The sequence below is a fragment of the Oryctolagus cuniculus genome, chromosome 19 (assembly GCF_051225735.1).
Source record: "Oryctolagus cuniculus isolate XC-2025 breed Fujian yellow rabbit chromosome 19, ASM5122573v1, whole genome shotgun sequence".
Taxonomy (NCBI): Eukaryota; Metazoa; Chordata; class Mammalia; order Lagomorpha; family Leporidae; genus Oryctolagus; species Oryctolagus cuniculus.
In genome coordinates, this window is record NC_142885.1 from 71,354,314 (window position 1) to 71,369,164 (window position 14,851).

The 14,851-nt window shown below is 67.6% G+C and overlaps 1 protein-coding gene across 3 annotated transcripts in view; it reads left to right on the forward strand.

Moving 5' to 3' along the window:
- The window catches only part of LMF1 (lipase maturation factor 1), a 79,548-nt gene that overhangs the window by 61,740 nt on the left and 2,957 nt on the right, over window positions 1-14,851 (forward strand). For all 3 annotated transcript variants that reach the window (XR_011384472.2, XR_016225627.1, XM_070064185.2), the window contains 5 exons: window positions 9,218-9,385; window positions 10,717-10,900; window positions 11,573-11,726; window positions 12,480-12,663; window positions 13,007-13,119. Coding sequence is in view for 1 of the 3 variants with exons in the window: in XM_070064185.2 (XP_069920286.2) it covers window positions 9,218-9,385; window positions 10,717-10,900; window positions 11,573-11,726; window positions 12,480-12,663; window positions 13,007-13,119 (803 nt within the window). In the remaining 2 variants the exon portion in view is untranslated. The remainder of the gene's footprint in view (window positions 1-9,217; window positions 9,386-10,716; window positions 10,901-11,572; window positions 11,727-12,479; window positions 12,664-13,006; window positions 13,120-14,851) is intronic.

Here is a 14,851-nt window from a genome sequence, read left to right on the forward strand (position 1 = left end):
GCCCTGACACACAGGCTGGCCGCTTCCTGGACAGGCTGCACCCGGGTCTGCCCCCCACCGCCCACGCCTGCCCCCACCGCCCACGCCCGCCCCCACTGCCCACGCCCACTCCCCACCGCCCACGCCTGCTCCCCACCGCCCATGCCTGCTCCTGCTTCCCACCGCCCACGCCCGCTCCCCACCGCCCACGCCTGCTCCAGGTCCCCACCGCCCACGCCCGCCCCCCATCACCCACGCCTGCCCCCCACCGCCCACGCCTGCTCCAGGTCCCCACCGCCCACGCCTGCTCCAGGTCCCCACCGCCCACGCCCACCCCCTACCGCCCACGCCTGCTCCAGGTCCCCACCGCCCACGCCTGCTCCAGGTCCCCACCGCCCACGCCCGCCCCCCACCGCCCACGCCTGCTCTGCAGACCCACAGATGGCCCCTGCACTTGACAGCCCGAGTCCCAATCCGGGTTCCTGTGCCCTCCTGGGCTGGAGGATCTGTGGGGACAGCTCACAGAACTTGAACCCATTGCTCTCTGGAGCCTGTGTGGTGGAGCCACAGGGACAGGTGTCAGATGTGGCTGTGTCCCCCAGGCACCCCGGGCCACCTCATTAGCATAAACCAGGTGTGAACCCCAAGGCCCATTGGTGAGCACTCTGCAGCGCCCTCAGCCCCCGCCCCGGCTCAGCCTCATGGGTCACGAGGGGTGCCATGTGCTCACCCCACCCTTGCAGGGCCCACTGCTCACTGATGGCCTGGAATTGGCGTGTCGCACCCTCGTCACATCGGAAGCTGTCCGTCAGGCCATCCTCGGGTGGGGGCATCCCAGGGCCAGGTCATCCCACGAGGGGCCCTCTGCCCCCTGCACTGGCCACGTGGTCGCTGTCTGATATGGGGGACCACCCTTCCTTGGAAGACCGGGTGTGACCATGTGGCACCCTCGGGTGTCGGTCAACCACTCACTGAGGGTCCTGCAAGCCTCGGGGCCACGACGTCTGGGGCCCTGGCCTCACACGGTAGCAGCCCCGCCCAGCCCAGGGGTGCCCGTGTCACAGCCGTGGAGTCGTGAGTCCCGCAGCCTGACCTGTGCACTGTGGGCTCAGCCGCAGACTGGCCCCGGGACGCCTTAGCTCCCTCAGAGGGGAGAGAGCCAAGTGCCGCGGCGGAGTGGGAAGAGCCGGCAGTCGGAGCAGGGGCAGAGCCCTGGCTGGAGCCTGCAGTCGGAGCAGGGGCAGAGCCCTGGCTGGAGCCTGCAGTCGCACGCTTGCGTGCCTGTGTCGCACACACACACACACACACACACACACACCCCCGCCGTGCGCGTTCATTGGGTCTGAGCATTTTAAGTTGGGACTGCGCGGCTTATGCAGCCTGTCTGTCAGGCATTGCCTTCTTACCCTCGCTCTGCACCCCTGGGCCACGCTGGGAGGACAGCCGCTCACTGCACCCCTGGGCCACGCTGGGAGGACTGCCACTCACTGCACCCCTGGGCCACGCTGGGAGGACTGCCACTCACTGCACCCCTGGGCCACGCTGGGGGGACAGCCGCTCACTGCACCCCTGGGCCACGCTGGGAGGACTGCCACTCACTGCACCCCTGGGCCACGCTGGGGGGACAGCCGCTCACTGCACCCCTGGGCCACGCTGGGAGGACAGCCGCTCACAGAGCCGCCCCCCGCCCTCGTTCAGGGTGTGCAACGTAAGCTGATGCAAGTTCATGGCGGTGTTGTGTTCCAGTCGGGCACGACAAGCCGACCTTTGATCTGGGAAATAAACCAGCTTCCCCTCCTGGCCTCTAACCCATCAAAGGGGCTCTGAGTGGCTGGGTTTCCCTTTGGGTTTGAAGCCCACAATGGGAGCCGCCAACGCACCGACGACAGTGCAGGAGCCGGCAGTCAGTGTGGCACAGGTGCACATGCCTGGGCACGTGTGAGCATGTGTGCGCACGCCGGTGTGCGTGGGGTCGGGGGCGCCCTCCTGCTAGGCGCTTTGGTCCCATCTCTGCAGCCAGGATGTAGCCTGCAGGTGCAGGTAGCCTGCTTAGCACTTCTAGAACCTTCTGCGGGGCAAGGCGCACCTGTCTGAGCATGTCGGGGGGAGAGATGGCCCTGCTCGCAGCAGTGGAGTCACGGGTGTGTGTGCACTGGCCTGGCGTGGGTGGTCACGGTCCTGGCGATGCCGTGGTGGGGTGCCACGACCTTCACCCTAGCTCTTCGGGTTCCGTGCTCCCGGTCATGTCAGAATCTGCATGCGTGGTGGTTCCTGGCCGATGTCCCTGTTGACATGTGACGCAGAGGCCTGTGGCCACCCACGCAGCCCGCTGTTGGCCACGTCTGCCCGTCCGTCCCGCTGCAGGCCGGCTCTTGCTTCCGGATCTGTACAGTGAGGCTGTGACAGGCTCTGCTGCTTCTGACCCAGCAGCCTGCGGGGTGCCATGCCTGCTGTCTGCACCCCGCGGGCTGCTGCGCCGTCTCCTTGTGTGCGGGGCGGGGCTCCTGAGAGCCCAGGGAGGGGGCTGCACACAGTGACTGGAGCTGCAGCGAGTGAAGCTCACGGGCACCGCGAGAACTGGGTGTGCGCTGCAGCCTGGTGAGCTGACGCCGCCCAGCCCTGCCCACCCGCGCTGCTCGGGGCTCAGGGCCCGTGTCCTGCCTCGGAGCATGGGCGCCTCTGTCCAGGGCTGCACGTGCGAAGTGGCTGAGGCGGGGGTGCAGGAGGCAGGGCTGAGGCTTCAGACTGTGAATAGGGTCACAGGCAGAGACCTCAAATTCCCGCGCTCTGAGGGCCAGGCGCAAGCTGGAGATGGCTGCTCGGGGCAAGCACCAGCGGTGTGGCTGTGGGATGGCCCTGCGCCCCCGGCCGGCCCGTCTCTCACGTTCAGGGGCTCTTTCCCCATGACGTCTGCGCTCCCATCAGGGAAGCCCCGGAATCTGAACCTGTGAGACCACAGACCTGGAGACCTGGGGTCCCGGTCCCGTGCTGGGAGAGGCAGACTGCAGACCTGTGCAACCATGACAGGGTGACAGGGGCACAGCCCTGTGCAGTGAGTGACAGTGTGGTGGGCACAGCCCTGTGCAGTGAGTGACAGTGTGGTGGGCACAGCCCTGTGCAGTGAGTGATAGTGTGACAGGGGCACAGCCCTGTGCAGTGAGTGACAGTGTGGTGGGCACAGCCCTGTGCAGTGAGTGACAGTGTGGTGGGCACAGACCTGTGCAGTGAGTGACAATGTGGTGGACCAGACCTGAGCAGTGAGTGACAGTGTAGTGGACACAGAACTGTGCAGTGAATGACAGTGTGGTGGGCACAGCCCTGTGCAGTGAGTGACAGTGTGGTGGGCACAGCCCTGTGCAGTGAGTGATAGTGTGACAGGGGCACAGCCCTGTGCAGTGAGTGACAGGGTGACAGGGGCACAGCCCTGTGCAGTGAGTGACCGTGTGGTGGGCACAGCCCTGTGCAGTGAGTGATAGTGTGACAGGGGCACAGACCTGTGCAGTGAGTGACAGTGTGGTGGGCACAGCCCTGTGCAGTGAGTGATAGTGTGACAGGGGCACAGCCCTGTGCAGTGAGTGACAGTGTGGTGGGCACAGCCCTGTGCAGTGAGTGACAGTGTGGTGGGCACAGACCTGTGCAGTGAGTGACAATGTGGTGGACCAGACCTGAGCAGTGAGTGACAGTGTAGTGGACACAGAACTGTGCAGTGAATGACAGTGTGGTGGGCACAGCCCTGTGCAGTGAGTGACAGTGTGGTGGGCACAGCCCTGTGCAGTGAGTGATAGTGTGACAGGGGCACAGCCCTGTGCAGTGAGTGACAGGGTGACAGGGGCACAGCCCTGTGCAGTGAGTGACCGTGTGGTGGGCACAGCCCTGTGCAGTGAGTGATAGTGTGACAGGGGCACAGACCTGTGCAGTGAGTGACAGTGTGGTGGGCACAGACCTGTGCAGTGAGTGACAGTGTGCTGGGCACAGCCCTGTGCAGTGAGTGACAGTATGGTGGACCAGACCTGTGCAGTGAGTGACAGTGTGCTGGGCACAGCCCTGTGCAGTGAGTGACCGTGTGGTAGACCAGACCTGTGCAGTGAGTGACAGTGTGCTGGGCACAGCCCTGTGCAGTGAGTGACAGTGTGGTGGACCAGACCTGTGCAGTGAGTGACAGTGTGACAGGGGCACAGCCCTGTGCAGTGAGTGACAGGGTGACAGGGGCACAGCCCTGTGCAGTGAGTGACAGTGTGGTGGACCAGACCTGTGCAGTGAGTGACAGTGTGACAGGGGCACAGCCCTGTGCAGTGAGTGACAGGGTGACAGGGGCACAGCCCTGTGCAGTGAGTGACAGTATGGTGGACCAGACCTGTGCAGTGAGTGACAGTGTGGTGGGCACAGCCCTGTGCAGTGAGTGACAGTGTGGTGGGCACAGCCCTGTGCAGTGAGTGACCGTGTGGTGGGCACAGCCCTGTGCAGTGAGTGACAGGGTGACAGGGGCACAGAACTGTGCAGTGAGTGACAGGGTGACAGGGGCACAGCCCTGTGCAGTGAGTGACATTGTGGTGGACCAGACCTGTGCAGTGAGTGACAGTGTGACAGGGGCACAGCCCTGTGCAGTGAGTGACAGTGTGCTGGGCACAGCCCCGTGCAGTGACTGACTGTGTGGTAGACCAGACCTGTGCAGTGAGTGACAGTGTGTGGGCACAGCCCTGTGCAGTGAGTGACAGGGTGACAGGGGCACAGCCCTGTGCAGTGAGTGACAGTGTGGTGGGCACAGCCCTGTGCAGTGAGTGACAGTGTGCTGGGCACAGCCCCGTGCAGTGACTGACTGTGTGGTAGACCAGACCTGTGCAGTGAGTGACAGTGTGTGGGCACAGCCCTGTGCAGTGAGTGACAGGGTGACAGGGGCACAGCCCTGTGCAGTGAGTGACAGTGTGCTGGGCACAGCCCCGTGCAGTGACTGACCGTGTGGTAGACCAGACCTGTGCAGTGAGTGACAGGGTGACAGGGGCACAGCCCTGTGCAGTGAGTGACAGTGTGACAGGGGCACAGCCCTGTGCAGTGAGTGACAGTGTGGTGGGCACAGCCCTGTGCAGTGAGTGACAGGGTGACAGGGGCACAGCCCTGTGCAGTGAGTGACAGTATGGTGGACCAGACCTGTGCAGTGAGTGACAGTGTGTAGGCACAGCCCTGTGCAGTGAGTGACAGTGTGGGGGGCACAGACCTGTGAAGTGACAGTGTGACAGGGGCACAGCCCTGTGCAGTGAGTGACAGTGTGACAGGGGCACAGACCTGTGCAGTGAGTGACAGTGTGGTGGACCAGACCTGTGCAGTGAGTGACAGTGTGGTGGGCACAGCCCTGTGCAGTGAGTGACCGTGTGCTGGGCACAGACCTGTGCAGTGAGTGACCGTGTGGTGGGCACAGACTTGTGCAGTGAGTGACCGTGTGGTGGGCACAGACCTGTGCAGTGAGTGACCGTGTGGTGGGCACAGCCCTGTACAGTGAGTGACCGTGTGGTGGGCACAGACCTGTGCAGTGAGTGACAGTGTGGTGGACCAGACCTGTGCAGTGAGTGACAGGGTGACAGGGGCACAGACCTGTGCAGTGAGTGACCGTGTGGTGGGCACAGCCCTGTGCAGTGAGTGACAGTGTGACAGGGGCACAGCCCTGTGCAGTGAGTGACAGTGTGGTGGGCACAGACCTGTGCAGTGAGTGACCGTGTGGTGGGCACAGACCTGTGCAGTGAGTGACAGTGTGACAGGGGCACAGACCTGTGCAGTGAGTGACAGTGTGACAAGGGCACAGACCTGTGCAGTGAGTGACAGTGTGACAAGGGCACAGCCCTGTGCAGTGAGTGACCGTGTGGTGGGCACAGCCCTGTGCAGTGAGTGACAGTGTGGTGGGCACAGACCTGTGCAGTGAGTGACAGTGTGCTGGGCACAGACCTGTGCAGTGACAGTGTGGTGGCACAGACCTGTGCAGTGAGTGACCGTGTGGTGGGCACAGCCCTGTGCAGTGAGTGACAGTGTGGTGGGCACAGCCCTGTGCAGTGAGTGACAGTGTGGTGGGCACAGACCTGTGCAGTGAGTGACAGTGTGGTGGACCAGACCTGTGCAGTGAGTGACAGTGTGCTGGGCACAGACCTGTGCAGTGAGTGACAGTGTGGTGGACCAGACCTGTGCAGTGAGTGACAGTGTGACAGGGGCACAGCCCTGTGCAGTGAGTGACAGTGTGGTGGGCACAGCCCTGTGCAGTGAGTGACCGTGTGGTGGGCACAGCCCTGTGCAGTGAGTGACAGTGTGGTGGGCACAGAACTGTGCAGTGAGTGACAGTGTGCTGGGCACAGCCCTGTGCAGTGAGTGACCGTGTGGTGGGCACAGCCCTGTGCAGTGGCAGTGGACGGCCAGGCAGAGCCGAGGCTGCTTAGACCCAGGTCCTCCCTCGACTCTCGGCTCCTGGGCGGCCACGTGACACGGCTCTGTGTGGCCCCCGGAGCTGGCGGGACAGATCCCAGGCCTCCCGCGCCGTGACCGCACACAGCAGTTCTCGTGTCTGCACAGGCGTGAGGGTCCTTGCTTTCTGTCCTCTGAGTCTGCGTCAGCGTTCTGAGCACAAGGCCCAAACCTGTCTGTCAGCCCTGCGTCCAGCAGCCCATGCCGTCACCTGTCCCCTGGACACAGCACAGGGCCCGGGGGACACAGGTGGGCCGGCTTCCTGCCGACGGCCACCCCCGCGCTGCCCAGCTACGTGAGCATCGAGGGAGCTGGGGCAGCCTCTGGCACGGCGGCCGGTCAGCGCAGACGGGGCGGCTCATCTCGGGTGGCGAGGAGCCGAGGGAGGGGTCGCCTGCTCTCCACTGGGAGGCCCGTGGGCGAGGCGGCTGTCTCGGGCACAGTCCCTGCCCTGGGCTCTCAGAATCGCCGCTGTGGCAGGGGCACGCTTGTGGGCTTCGTTTCGGAGCTGTCTGGTTTCCTGGAGAGACGTGAGGCGCGTCACTGCCAGGTTGCCACGAGGGGCACCGCCGCGTGCTCTTGGCTGCTGCGGTGCCACGCCTGCCCCGGCTGTGGCTTCACCTTGGGCTCTCCAGGTGGCCTCGGGACTCCTCCCCAGCTTCGAGAGCTGGCTGCTGGTCGCCGGCCAGGCTGGGCCCGTGACCTGCGGGCGGGCACTCCGTCTGCCCCCCTGGGCTCCGGGTTCAGGCTGGGGGCTAGCTTCCTCGTGCCACGCTGCCGTCTCAGCCGGCGAGGTGGGAGAGAGGACTCCACTCTAACCCTGGCGCAGGCTGGGCGTCACCAGCTGGGTCGGCGTGAGGTCTGTCTGGCTCGGGAGCCCCGGTAGACGGAGGAAGGGGCTGGCATTTCACTGCCCTAGGCGTGGGGGCGTCGCCCTGGCAGGCCCCTCCCGCACAGGTCCTCCATGCTCAGGAACAAAATCACTCAGCCCTGGGGGTGGAGTAGATGCTGAGTCCTAGGGAAGGAGGCGGCCCGGCTGGCGCTGAGTGGGCAGGTGCGCGCTGCTGGAGCGGGGGAGGGGCTGGTGACTGCCTGCTGCTGGAGCTGGGGGGGTGAGCCCACTCTGCTGGAGTGGGGGAGGGGTGAGCCCACTCTGCTGGAGCTGGGGGGGGTGAGCCCACTCTGCTGGAGTGGGGGGGGTGAGCCCACTCTGCTGGAGCTGGGGTGGGTGAGCCCACTCTGCTGGAGCTGGGGGGGGTGAGCCCACTCTGCTGGAGTGGGGGGAGTGAGCCCACTCTGCTGGAGCTGGGGGGGGTGAGCCCACTCTGCTGGAGCTGGGGGGGGTGAGCCCACTCTCCTGGAGCTGGGGGGGGTGAGCCCACTCTGCTGGAGTGGGGGGAGTGAGCCCACTCTGCTGGAGCCAGGGTGGGGTGAGCCCACTCTGCTGGAGCTGGGGGGGTGAGCCCACTCTGCTGGAGTGGGGGAGGGGTGAGCCCACTCTGCTGGAGTGGGGGGGGTGAGCCCACTCTGCTGGAGCTGGGGGGGGTGAGCCCACTCTGCTGGAGTGGGGGGAGTGAGCCCACTCTGCTGGAGTGGGGGGGTGAGCCCACTCTGCTGGAGCTGGGGGGGGGGTGAGCCCACTCTGCTGGAGCGGGGTGAGGGGTTGAGCCCACTCTGTTGGAGCGGGGGGGTGGGGAGTGAGCCCACTATGCTGGAGCGGGGGGGGGGGGCTGGGGACTCTCCCTGCAGTAGTTAAGGAGCCTGGTTTCTCTTGCGGGCGCAGCCCTGGACCCGTGCATTTCTCTTGCTTTGGCCCTGGCCCTAGAAATGGCAGGGCTGCTGGCTGGGAGGCACAGGCCGGCTCCCCGCCTTCCCCTGCGATGCGCGGAGGACAGGTGTCGCTGCACGGGCGCGGTTTGGGCCACACAAGAGCAGGTCCCAGCAGCACGGGCCGTGCTGCCTGCTGCTCCTCTGTGGCATACGCCCGTCTGTGCAGGGTCAGCTGGCGCTGGGAGGCGGGGCCCACATGCTGGGCGGAGCACTCGACAGCCTGGGACCCCGGGACACCACAGGGCGCAGTGGGTGGCTGCGTGTGGCTGTGTGAGGCCGTGCTGTCCACGCCCACTCGTGCCCCTGCGCGGGCAGCTCCGGCCTCGGGGGTCCCCTCACAGCTGCCTGGCCGTGACCCTCGGTGTCCCCAGGACGCCGGGGCGCCTCCCCGCTGGTGTTTCTGGGTGACACGGAGTAGATAAGGGGGTTCCACTGAGGGCCCTCCCCCAGGGCCAGACCAGAATAGGAGCGGCACTCAGGCCGGGAGCGGCCCAGGCAGAGCCGCAGGTGCAGGCGTCCTCACCGTGGGCGCCTCGCCTGCCTGCACAGCAGCCGTGTTCACTGCCACCGCCCCCGGGAAGCCCCGCGTGGCCTCAGACCTGGCTTTCTGGGGACGCGTGCTCGGCCTGGTCAGTCCTCTGGGCACAGGCTCCAACACCAAGCCTCACGCTGGTTCCGGCCGGGTGGCCAGTGGGACCCCTGCTGGGGGCCGGGGCCTGGCTTCCGTGCCGTCCCGGCTCCCCGCGGTCAGCAGGCCGAGGCCTTGGAGCTCACGTGGGTGGAGGCGTGGTGCCTCCTGCCCGAGGTCGCTCTGGGTTACTGCCTTGACCGTGCGCATTTTGGAAGAACGAGAACTCGCTTTTGCTTCAGAAACCGCCTGCCCGCCTCGGTCTGGCGGGTGGGCCCGGGCGGGGCGGGGCTCTGGGGCTGCCGGCACCACGCCCCCAGGTGGCCTCTGTCCCCACAGACCCAGCCGGTGCCCAACCCCCTGGCCTACTACCTGCACCGCTCGCCCTGGTGGTTCCACCGCTTCGAGACGCTGGGCAACCACTTCGTGGAGCTCCTGGTGCCCTTCTTCGTCTTCCTGGGCCGCCGCCTGTGCGTCCTGCACGGGGCCCTGCAGGTCCTGTTCCAGGTGAGCGCCCGCAGCCCCCCCCCCGGGCTGGAGTGGACTTGGGGGGCTGGGGTGGGTGTGCGTGGTGGCCAGCGTGTCGCCCTCTGCAGCCCCGGGACAGGCAGGCGTAACCACACGTCCGTGTAGGAGTTCCGGGCCCTTGTGTTGCGGGGAGCCCTCCTCCCTTAGTCTGTGGAGAAGCTGCCGGCTTTCTCTGCTGGCTCCTGTCCCTAGCAGGCACCTAGGTCTCTTAAGATTTATTGATTTGAGAGTTACGGAGAGGGGATTGGGGGCGGGGGAGGGGGGACAGAGGTCTTCCATCTGCTGGTTCACTCCCCAGATGGCTGCAACGGCCGGAGCTGCGCTGATCCTAAGCCAGGAGCCTCCTTCTGGTCTCCCACATGGGCGCAGGGGTCCAGGGACTTGGGCCGTCTTCTACTGCTTTCCCAGGCCACAGCAGAAGTGGAAGTGGAGTAGCCGGGACTCAAACCGGTGCCCATATGGGATGCCGGCACTGCAGGCGGCGGCTTACCCACTACGCCACAGTGCTGGCCCCTGGGTGCCGGTTCTAACCATTGGTCTGTACAGCCCTTGACGCCACTGAGCTGGGCAGGGGCCTGCTGCCTGTGTGCTCTGTTCTCGTTTGCTAGCTGGTGCTGTTTTAGGGTGGGGGTGGGGCTGGATGGACGCCGACCTTTAGCCAGGGCTGTGGCCCTTGGAGGGTTCTCAGTGCTTTGGCTCTGCGTGGCCGTCAGGGCGGCGAGGCCGAGGACTGCCCCCCGAGGGATTCGAGATTCCGTGGCCCTAGAGCGGGCTCGTTTGTAAGTTGACAGTCCTGTGTGGCCACGACGCATGTCATCAGTACCCACAGGGCCCTCGGCAGAGAAGGGTGCCCGCCCCGGGCGCCACAGGTGCGGGGACGCGACTCCTTGCAGGCTGAGTGCCCCACTGTGGCCACTTCCGGGTCAGAGGCCAGGAGATTGAGCTGGACTCTCCCCCCGCCCTGCCACGGCCTCCTGCCGGTCTGGTCTCTGTGTGACTTGGTCCCAGCGCCCCGCGAGTGCCCTGGGAGCAGGTGCGAGAGGCCTGTCCTCTTCCGGGGGGCTGCTGCAGCCCTGGTCCCCCGCCTCACTTGCACAGGCCTGGCCAGCAGCAGCCGCAGGGGCCCTGGGCCAGTGGTCAGCACCAATGGGGCGAGGACGCTGGGAGGGGAGCTGCAGACAGGCGCCCACCCCCCCCTGTGCTCTGGGGCCCCAGCTCCCCACCCGGGCCGATGGTTGTGCCGCGGTGGGGGGGGGGGGCTTTCCAGAAGTGCGCGGCGGGCTCTGACTGGGGAGGGGCGCTGCTCCCAGGTCGTCCTCATCCTGAGCGGGAACCTGAGCTTCCTGAACTGGCTGACCATCGTGCCCAGCCTTGCCTGCTTCGACGACGCCACCCTGGGACCCCTGTTTCCCTCGGGGCCGGGGAGCCTGAAGTGCCGAGTCCTCCAGCTGCAGAGGAAGGAGCCCCCCGAGGCCCAGCAGGGGCCCACGTACGGTAGGAGCCCCGACGCCCCTGGGAGGGGCGGACACAGTGGGGAGCAGGGGCATCACTGCCGTCCCCCCACCCTGTGGTCCCTCGGTGAGCGACAGCCAGGGCACCCACAGCTTGGCGTAGAGGACCCGGGAGAGGCCCTTCCCAGACTTGGCAGGGAGTCAACGGCTTCGCCACCTGTGTTCCCATGGGCCTGGACGGGCTGGGGCAGGAGGAGGAGGAGGAGCAGGAGGGTCCCGGAGTGGGCTGGGGCAGCAGGAGGAGGAGGAGGAGGAGGGTCCCGGAGCAGGCTGGGACAGCAGCAAGAGGAGGAGGAGGAGGAGGAGGAGGGTCCCAGAGCGGGCTGGGGCAGCAGGAGGAGGGGGAGGAGGAGGAGGAGGGTCCCGGAGCGGGCTGGGGCAGCAGGAGGAGGAGGAGGAGGAGGAGGAGGGGTCCTGGAGCGGGCTGGGGCAACAGGAGGAGGAGGAGGGGTCCCGGAGCGGGCTGGGGCAGCAGGAGGAGGAGGAGGAGGAGGAGGAGGGTCCCGGAGCGGGCTGGGGCAGCAGGAGGAGGAGGAGGAGGAGGAGGAGGAGGAGGGTCCCGGAGCGGGCTGGGGCAGCAGGAGGAGGAGGAGGAGGAGGGGTCCCGGAGCGGGCTGGGGCAGCAGGTCTGAGAGCCCCTCCGCCGTGGCTGCAGGCCGTGTGGTGCGGCGGGTGGTCAACGTGTCGCTGGGCGTCCTCGTGGCCTGGCTCAGCGTCCCCGTGCTGCTCAACCTGCTCAGCTCCAGGCAGGTCATGAACGCGTCCTTCAACCCCCTGAGGATCGTCAACACCTACGGCGCCTTCGGCAGGTAGGGGCCGGGCCTGGCCGAGCTCGGCGCGAGGTTAGGGGGCCTGGCCCGGTGCGGCTGGGGTCTGCGCTCCCTTCACCCCAGGCCTCATGGCGCAGGGCCAGGACCCAGTAAGAGCCCCCCGCAGAGCACAGGTGCACGCTGGCCACGCATTGCTGGAGGCCGGAGGGTGGAGTTGGGGCGGGTTGGTTGAATGTGCATAGGGGGTGGAGTCTGTGCTGTGTTAATTGAATATTCATGAGGTGGGCTGGGGCAGGGCTGAGTACTGCCCATTTCCTTGCCCTTTTTTGGAACGCTTGGCAGTGTCAGGTGCATGATGGGAGTGGGAGTGTCAGCCTTCATGTGGGCAGCTGGCTGGTTCTGGTGCTAAGTGGTGGTTTCGTGGGCGCTGTGGTTTTCTGCAGGGAAGGGGGTGTGAGGGAGGTAGGGGGGCTGCAGCCTTCGTCTTCACCCCCGCCAGGGGCTTGCGTCCTGTCCTCTGCACGGGAGCTGGGTCAGGTGCCAGGCGGCGCCCCCTGCTGACTGGGGTTGAGGTTCAGGGGGAGCAGCGCGGGGGTTTCTCACCTCCGACCTCTCGCCCCCGAAGATGAACTTGAGGTGCGCAGTGGACTCAGGACAGGGCCAGGGCCATCCTCGTGAGCCTGCGAGGACGGGGGCAGAGGTCAGGCCAGGGGCCCTTCCGTTCAGGGTGCGCAGGTCCCGGGGATCCGCACCCCCCCCCGGGAGCCCAGAGCTGACGCGGGCTCCTCTCAGCATCACCAAGGAGCGGACGGAGGTGGTCCTGCAGGGCACGGCCCACCCCAACGCCAGCGCCCCTGACGCCTTGTGGGAGGACTACGAGTTCAAGTGCAAGCCCGGAGACCCCCGGCGGCGGCCGTGCCTCATCTCCCCCTACCACTACCGCCTCGACTGGCTCATGTGGTTTGCAGCATTCCAGGTAGGGGTGTGGGGCAGACGCCACCTGGGAGACCACTCGGGAGGAGGGGCCGTCTCCCTGCCCAGAGGGCCCAGCCTGGCCCCAGGAGGGCCCTCCCTGCAGGGCTGGGAACCCCCGGCACTGGGCACTGCCACCTTTGTCCTCCCACCAACCGCGGGGAGCCTCGGCCGTCCGAGCCCAGGACGGGAGCAGGCCGAGAGCCGAGGCGGGGCTGCTGGGCCTGGCCCTGGCTCCCAGGACACGCGGCCGGCGAGCTCCGCAGGCAGCGTCTGAAGTCAGAGCTGGGCCGGGGCTCCAGGGTGCGGGGGAGGGGCGGCCGCGTCCACCCAGCCTTCCTCCCCAGACCTACGAGCACAACGAGTGGGTCCTGCACCTGGCGGGCAAGCTGCTGGCCGGCGACGCCGAGGCGCTGTCCCTGCTCGCACACAGCCCCTTCACGGGCAGGGAGCCCCCCAGGTAAGACCCTCCTGGGGGAGGCGCGGCGGGCACAGCGGCAGACGCCGGGCCTGGGTCCTCTTGCCGGCCCCTACCCGCCTTGCAGCCAGGGCTCCCGGAGGGGCCGCAGGGCAGTGGGCACCGGCCCGGCTGTCCCCTGGCCAGGAGGCTCTGGGAACAGCCCGCGGCGCCCGCATCTCCACGGTGGCCGGGGCAGGGCTGCACCAGACAGGCGTGGGGCTGACCACAGCCTGCGTCTGGCTGCTGGGGACGTCCCCTCGGGGCAGGGGACCCGCAGAACACCAGCACAGGCGGCTGGGACTCCCCAGGAGACACCACGGCCAGGCCGAGCAGGAGCCCGGAGGGGGGCGGGGCGGCCGGCCCCGTCCACCCGCCAGTGGGGTCCGTGGAGACCCCACCAGCAGTGCCAGCGTGCGGGGCGGCCGTCAGCCGTGCTGGGCGCACGGAAGCGATGGCCGGGGTCTCGGCTGACAGATGAGCAAGCCGGCCCTGCGTCTGAGTCAGGCTGGAGAGCCCCCGGCGCGTGGAAGGCGGAGCTGCCGGGACCCGAGCGCGCGGGAGGGCAGCCACGGGCAGTCACGGCGCCGGTGCCCCAGGCGAGGGCAAGTGGCCAGCCCCACAGACCACGTGGATGAAGAGCGCGGCTGCCCGAACACGCAAGCTCTCTTCACACGGCCCCAGAGCCGACTGAAGCCGCGACCCAACTCCTGGGCACGTGGGGCCGGCCGTGAGAGCCCCGCGCCCCACCCCTGCCCAGCGAGCGAGTGAGCGGCGGGCGGGGCTCCCTGTCTGCCTCTCAGGCTGAAGTCTCTTAGAAACGGCCTCTCCCAAAGGAAGCAAAGCCCCTCCCTCTCCCCCCCGCCCCAGTGAGCGCGGGGCGGGGCCCGGCCGGCGGGAGGCGCACGTGCACCTGGGGGCCCCCGCGCCCCGAGACCAGGCGGGGTGGGGGCTGCAGGAGGCTGGAGACGGCAGAGGCGGCACCCACGTGGCCTTGAGCATGTGGGTGGGGTGGCGCTCACGACCCCCGCCTCCCAGTCAGAGCACCGGCTCTGTGCCTCCCGCCCACCCAGCCCGTGTGCGGAGCCTGCACCCCATGAAGGCCCGGTGGGGGGCTGCAGGCTCCTGGCTGTGGCCTGGCCCAGCCCCGGCTGTTGTGGGCGTTTTGGGGTGAACCTGCAGGTAGGAGATCTCCCTCCCTCCCCCTCAAGTGGGGACAGCTCGGCTCACAGGCGTCCACTCAGGCGTGGGGGCCTCGGTCATCCCCGGAGCCCCCACAGGACCCCCGAGAGCTTCGCCGTGCTCAGGCGGAATGGGCGGGCGTGGCGCGAAGCCCGCGGTTCTCCTGTTCCAAAGCCGCATAGACGCCAGAACCGCCCCAGGGCTGGGCCGGGTCCAGAGTGACGGCAGCAGGCGTGTGCGAGGGCCAAGGCCACCGCCTGGGACAGCACCCACACAGCCTCAGCCGTGTGCAGGAACCCACCCCCGACAGGCCCAGCGCCGCCCCGCAGGGACAGGAAGGGGCTCGCAGCCTAGCCCCCGCCCCACTCAGCATCCGCAGCACACGGCAGGGGTGCGGAGGGAACCAGGGAACCTCCCAAGGAGCCCACACGCAGGCCCCGGAGCATGCGGGCGGCACCCACGTTCACGGCCGCCCTGCTTCCCCACCCCTGCAACCTCCCGGGTGCCCAAGGCCCCTTCCAAGCACCCTGACCCTGACCCTGACCCTGACCCA